This window comes from Echinops telfairi, unplaced genomic scaffold (genome assembly GCF_000313985.2).
Source record: "Echinops telfairi isolate 266 unplaced genomic scaffold, ASM31398v2 ScPeMD7_34;HRSCAF=130, whole genome shotgun sequence".
NCBI classification, from domain to species: domain Eukaryota; kingdom Metazoa; phylum Chordata; class Mammalia; order Afrosoricida; family Tenrecidae; genus Echinops; species Echinops telfairi.
Window position 1 is genome coordinate 421,317 of NW_022103931.1, and position 6,389 is coordinate 427,705.

At 45.5% G+C, this 6,389-nt stretch overlaps 1 protein-coding gene across 1 annotated transcript in view; it reads right to left on the minus strand.

Annotated features, from left to right (window-relative positions):
- FGF16 (fibroblast growth factor 16) overlaps positions 1 to 247 on the minus strand; it is a 13,551-nt gene extending 13,304 nt beyond the window's left edge. Inside the window, exon 1 of the mRNA XM_004715898.2 lies at positions 6 to 247. Within this exon, the coding sequence (XP_004715955.1) occupies positions 6 to 247 (242 nt within the window). The remainder of the gene's footprint in view (positions 1 to 5) is intronic.
- Positions 248 to 6,389: the final 6,142 nt, after the last annotated feature.

Here is a 6,389-nt window from a genome sequence, read left to right on the forward strand (position 1 = left end):
CGTGCACCGTGCCGTTGGGAAAGATCTCCAGGTGGAAACCCGTGCGGCAGTAGAGCTGCCGCCGCCGCAGGATCCCCTTCAGGTGGGCGAAGTCGGTGGGCGAGCCGCGCTGCAGCTTCCCCTCGATCTGGCCCAGGCGCTCGGTCAGGACGCCCGCGGAGTCCGCGAAGGGCACGCTCCCCAGCGAGGAGGAGAAGCCGTGGAGATCCCAGTCCAGAGAGGTGAAGACCGCTCCCACCTCTGCCATGGCGGGACCGGCCGAGGTGGCCCTGGCGGGGCGGGGTAGGGGGTGGGGTGGGGGGAGGTGGGAGGGGTGCGGGTCACTCGAGGACCCAAGCGGGGTGGCAGGGCGCGAACTGCCTTCTCCAGCGGCTAGCACCAGAATGGGCGATTCCGTGGCGCTTGCAAGCTCTTTTGCTCGACTCGGCTTGGCTCTGCTCTCTCCCAAACGCCGGGCGACGTCTGTGGTCTGTTCGCGGCCAAGGAACTTGTCCGAGGTTGGGAGTGGAGGGCAGCGCACTCCTGACCTTGCTCTCAGGCAGAGCGCAGCTTCCCCGCCACGTCCATTGCCCCCGGTCGGTCTCTCATAGCTTGTTTCTTGGGCTATCAGATGCCAAATGGCACTTTATATACATACCCACTCCCCTTACATTGACATATTGGCGATTTAAATACAAGCCACACCTCACTGGTATTCACTCAGAGATTGGTGTGTGGGTTGTTTTTTTTTTCTTTCTCCCTTTCTCCTTCTCATTTGGCTCTTTTTGGAAGAAGGAGGGGGAGACAGCGAGCGAGTTTCACTCCCTTTTATTTTGGAAAAAAAATGCAGGAAAAAGCTACACATTGCAGTGAGGCATAACAGCTTTTGGCAGTTTTTTCGAAAACTGCTGATGAAATAACGGAGCGTGGAAGTCGTTGGCCCCCGCGGCCACTCAGGCCTGCTTGGTGGGCTTCTGTTGGTCTGTCTGCTGTGCGGGATCGTCCCTTTGTCCCGCGAGTCCCCGGCCTTTGGGAAGTGGTGGGAAACCAGGGCTTTGTGATTCTCACACTTGTGAGTCCCTTGTGCTCCCCAGTCGGTCAGAGGCAGGCGAGGGGAAGAGGCTTCTAGCCTCGGATGGGCCGTCTGGTTCTTTGTTGTGCTGCTCCTTAGCCCCGGTTTCTACCTATAGCTCTGCTGGGGGTTAAGGAAACATTAGGAGGTGAGTTTAGTTGCAAATTTTGGAAGTACGAATGGTGGTGAGCCCTGAGAAATGGGAAACTCCACAAATGAAAGCAACCATTTTTTTAAAAGAAGAACATTACAACTTGGGGAAAAGAGTGGGGATTTAGAAATAAAGATCTTTGGGGGAATAAACAAACACGATTTCCACTGATTTTCTGGGTACACTTTTACAAAGCTCAACGCGAGGCGTTTGAAAACCTGAAGGGGGAGGAGTTCGGCTACTTCTTTTCTTGTTGGAAACAGGTGTTTCCTGGTTCCGTCTTGTGCCCCGCTTGGAGATACACTCTATTAGGAATAGCCGTAGGTGGGGCGGGCACTGGGGACAGCCCGGACAACAAGCAGTGGAGACAAAACCTGGAGCGGGTGCTAGGCTTGTCCAGCAGCAGGACTAAGCCCTCCACCCCCACCCCTCTCCGAGTCTCTGCCTTGTCCCTGAACCTCCCAGTCCCTTTCGGATTCTGACGCTCAACTTCCTGCTCACTTACAGATTACTCGGTACTGGCTTTCCCGCAGGAGTAGCTGAGTCCAGCAGACCACCCCCCCTTGGCAGCTCCTTCTGCTGGAGGCCTGCACCGCGTTCAAACTTAGGGTCACCATGAGACAAGAAAGTGGACCCAGCTGAATTCAGTTAGTGCAATTCGAGGTCCTACTCATGGACTCCCACGTGCACCCTGTGCTCACTCCCCAGGACTTAACAGTTCTTGGTTAGGAACGGCACGACTCGGTACTAGTGTGCCTCCCTAGCTCAAACGGCGGCGTCTTAACTCATTTATGGAACCCCCAGAGCAAAGCACAAAGTCTGACAGATGGTAAGCAGTCAGAAACGATCTGATGTTGCTCTGAGTCATAGGAAACGCAGATACACATGATCTGATTGTAGGGGACACAGAAATGTAAAAGATGATGCTCATATTGGAGTATTTACGGATAAAATGATAGGTAATAATCCAGAGTGAGTGGGGAAAGAATGTAGGTATAGATGCAATAAAATGGTTCATTTGTTGCCAATTGTTGAACCTGAATGATGGGTACATGGGGCTTCATTATACTATTTGCCCTACTTCTTTTTTTCTTCTTTTTAAAAAAAATCATTTTATTAGGGGCTCATACAACTCTTATCACAATTCATACATACATCAATTGTGTAAAGCACATTTGTACATTCATTGCCCTCATCATTCTCAAAATATATGCTTTAAACTTGAGCCCTTGGTATCAGCTCCTCATTTTTTCCCTCTCTTCCTGCTCCCTTCTTCCTGATGAACCCTTGGTAATTTTTTATAAGTTATTATTTTGTCATATCTTACGCTGTTCGACATCTCCCTTCACTCACTTTTTTGTTATCCGTCCACCAGGGAGCCCCTACTTCTTTTGCATATTTGAAAGTTTCTTAAATATTGTACATTTTCTACAATAAAGAGCTTTAAAAAGGGGAGATGGAAAACTACAACAAACAAATGATCCTTCCCTTTCTTTCAAACAGTTGGTGAATGTAGTGAGAAGACGGGGAGAAGGGATGGAAGTTGAGACAAGTACAGAAACGACTAGAATGCATGACACCATAAGGTACACAGTGCTGGGTAGATTCTGAAACGGAAAGAAGGCTGATGGGGGGTGGGTGTTATGACCAGGTTCTGGGTCAAAGTAGCCATTTCAATGGGACTAACAAGGGAAGCTGGGAAGGATTTGGCCACTTCTCAGAAGAGGAAAATAGTAACAAAGCAAGTGTGAAGATTTTCATTGATAAAGACTAATTCTTGGGGTTTTTGGTGAGTGTTAAATAGAATAATGTAGATGAAACTGCTTTAAGAAGCATGTGATAAGAAGATTTGGATGTGTTTATGATGATGTGCATTACACATTGCCACAGTGGCAGTTCTGGGTCTCTACCTACTTGAAGGTCCGAAATGTATCTATAATCTTTCTGGAGTGCTTTGGAAATGGAGACAACGGATGAGCCTGCTTTTTTACGGAACTATCCCAATTGACAGAGCACTTTTATGTAAGTTATATTATTTCCACAACTTTGTAGAGTAGGAGGTGTTATTGACGCCATTTTGTTGTTATGGGGTGCCATTAACTGGGTTCTTACACACAGTAGCCCTGTCTCTAACGGAAGGAAGCACTTCTCAGCCAGTGTCACCCTCATCATTGCAGGTGTGTTTGAGCTTGTTGTTGGAGCCACTGGGTGGACCATCTTGTTGAGGGTCTTTCTCAGTTTGGCCAACCCTCTTTTTCACTAAACAAGGAGCAGCACCAAGACCGTAGGGTATCGTCTCCTGATCTGGCGTGAGACTACCGAATTGTGGAACAGAGTGACACACAAAATGGCTTCATGGTTCATGGAGGCAAAGGCCAAAGGCCCACATGGCTGAGAGCCTGGGCACTGAGGGGAGACTTGGCTCCTGGCTGAGAAGACCAATGACAGTTTCCTTACTGTCTGTTGATCTTGACTTGTGGTAATCTATTAACTTCCCTTATAAACTCCCTCAACTGTGAGTAGCATCTGAGAGTTCGGTGTGGCCATTAAAACAGACTTTCAAATGCAGCATAGATGTACAGTGTCGTGGGAGGAAGGTTTGGTATCAGAATAGGTAAAGAAGGATGGGCCACGGAGTTTTGTCTGGTCTCTGCCTCGTGACATGGGGAAGCCAGAGGAGGTCAGATATGCCCCTCCATTGATGTTTACTGCACACTGATACTGTTAAGACCTAACTGAGTTATAGTCAATTATTATGGTCCTTCTAGCCATAATTCCTTATGTGATATAATTCTGGAGGGCAAGAAATGAGTAGTAGGGCCATATCATAAGAACTAAATTTTCTCAGATTAGTAAGTGTCTTACATTTAAACATCCCCATGCTATTATTAGCCCTAATTTTAACAAAAGGTGAAATCGTAGTTTAGAGAGGTTAAATAACTTGCTCAAGGTCATCTAGTTAGATAGGGTTGAAAGTTAGACTTGGAGCCTGACTCCAGAGACTATACTGTGGATTATAACATACTGAAAAGTCTAGGAGTATATTCATTAGAGAACGTACTATAACACCACCCAATCCTGTTCTGGAAAAGTAAATCCCAGGTGAAGAGAACATTTAAAAACGTTAGTTTTAGTCCTTGGTGCTATGTAATTAGAGTTTAAAAATGATGCCCCCAAATCAAACTACCTTTCAATCTCCCCACTTTCTGTGACCTAGAAAGGAAAGGGTAGCTTATGGCTGGGACGAGCCCATTTTACCAGTCTGGTCAGCATCCTGCAGTGACATTGAGCCACAAGTGTCCTTTGTCTCTGCTATCATTCTCCTTGGCCTTACCTAGAATGCAGGGGAGGGGGTAAATGAGCCATTTATTTTAGTTACACCATGGCAGTGTCTAAAATCTGTAGCGAAGGCTAGCAGGCTGGAAACTCGACAGGAGTTGACATTGCAGTCTTGAGGCAGGATTATTCCTACCCTAGAAAACTTCAGTTTGTACTCAAGGCTCTCAACTGATTGGATGAGGTCCAACCCACATTAGAACCAACTGCTTTCTAGAGAACAAGAGAAGTGACACTCATAGGCATCATAAAGAACTTTATGTCAAGAAAATGGTCCACACAATTGCAAAGTAGGCAAGCCCAGTCCAACTTACATGTGTGAATCTGACTTGTGCAGCTGCTGGCTGATGAACCGGGAAGCAGGAGGAAGCACAAGGAAGCAGGCTGGTGGAGGTTGAGTTGAATGAATCCAAGGTTGGCAGGGTTCATGGCAGATTGCTGACAGCTTACTAGGTCAGCAGGCCATATGTTGGAACACAAGCTCAAGTCCCTAGAAAACAGACACAGGATCCAGGACAGCAGGAAGGAGAAGAGAGAGAACAAGTTCTCCACAATGTCTATTTATAGATATGAAATGGGCCACACTCCTAAAGAGATATCACCAACCTGTCACGTGCACCTTATGGGGGCGGCCTTACTGCCAAACCAATGAGGTTCCTGGCCCAGCCAAGTTGACACAAAACATAGCTATCACAGTCACCAAGTGGATTTAGAATAATAACTCTACAGGACAGAGTACAACTGCCCCCATAAGGTTTCCAAGGCTTTATAGTAATGGATTGCTACATTTCTCTCCCTCTCCTGCAGAACAACTGGTTGGTTGAACCACTGATCTTACAGTTGGCAAGCAACCTAACAAATTTTTTGCTAAAGGATTTACATTTTAATGATGATGTAAGAGATGACACACTGGTGGTTATTTCCAAATTAATGCAGCTGCAATTGCATTTTACCTTAGACAAAGGAATGTGGAACTTGATTTAAAGTTCTTGAAGTATGTACTTGGTTTATTTTATTTATTTATTTTTAAACATTAACAGTTTTATTGACATAATTCACATATGCAGTAATTTGAACACATTAAAAAGGGTTGTGCCATTATCACCACAATTTTAGAATATTTCTCTCTTTTTGTACTCATTATTATTAGCTACCCATTTACCCCAACCTCACCTGCCATAACCCTAAAAGCTGTTCATCAATGTATTGCCTCTATAGTTTTACCTATCCTGGATTTCATATACAGATAAACATACATAAAGAAACCAAAACCCAACACTAATAACAAAATAAAACTGAGAAAGACCTCAACTGAAATGAAAATAGAAAATAATAAAAACTAGCACAAATTTAAAATGGATCAAAAGACTAACTACATCTGCGTGAGTCTACTTTCTAATGCAACTTTGTCTGATAGCAAGACTATTCACATCCCTGGTCAATGATCAGAGGGAATTCACCAGAGGCTTAATCAATGTGGGAACCCTGCAAATGGATTTTGGGCATTCACTGTCAACCATAACCTTCTGCAAACTTGCACACTGGGTGCTCAGAACTTAACCTTTAATAATGCTCCCTCCTCTGCTTTGTATTTTCTTCTTTGCAATCCTTGAATCACACAGGCTGATATGCTGCTTCCGTCAGGACTTAGCTTACACCACTTAGATGGCTGCTTGTCTGCATACAAGCCTGTAAGACCCCAGACACTATTCTTTCTGTGGCACTAGCCAGGCATCATCTACTTTCTTTACCACACTTTGATATAGCACCCATATTTTCAGTGATCTTTTCATGAGAGCAGGTATTGGATAGGACCACTTTGGAAGAACTTATATTAAGGCTATGATTAAG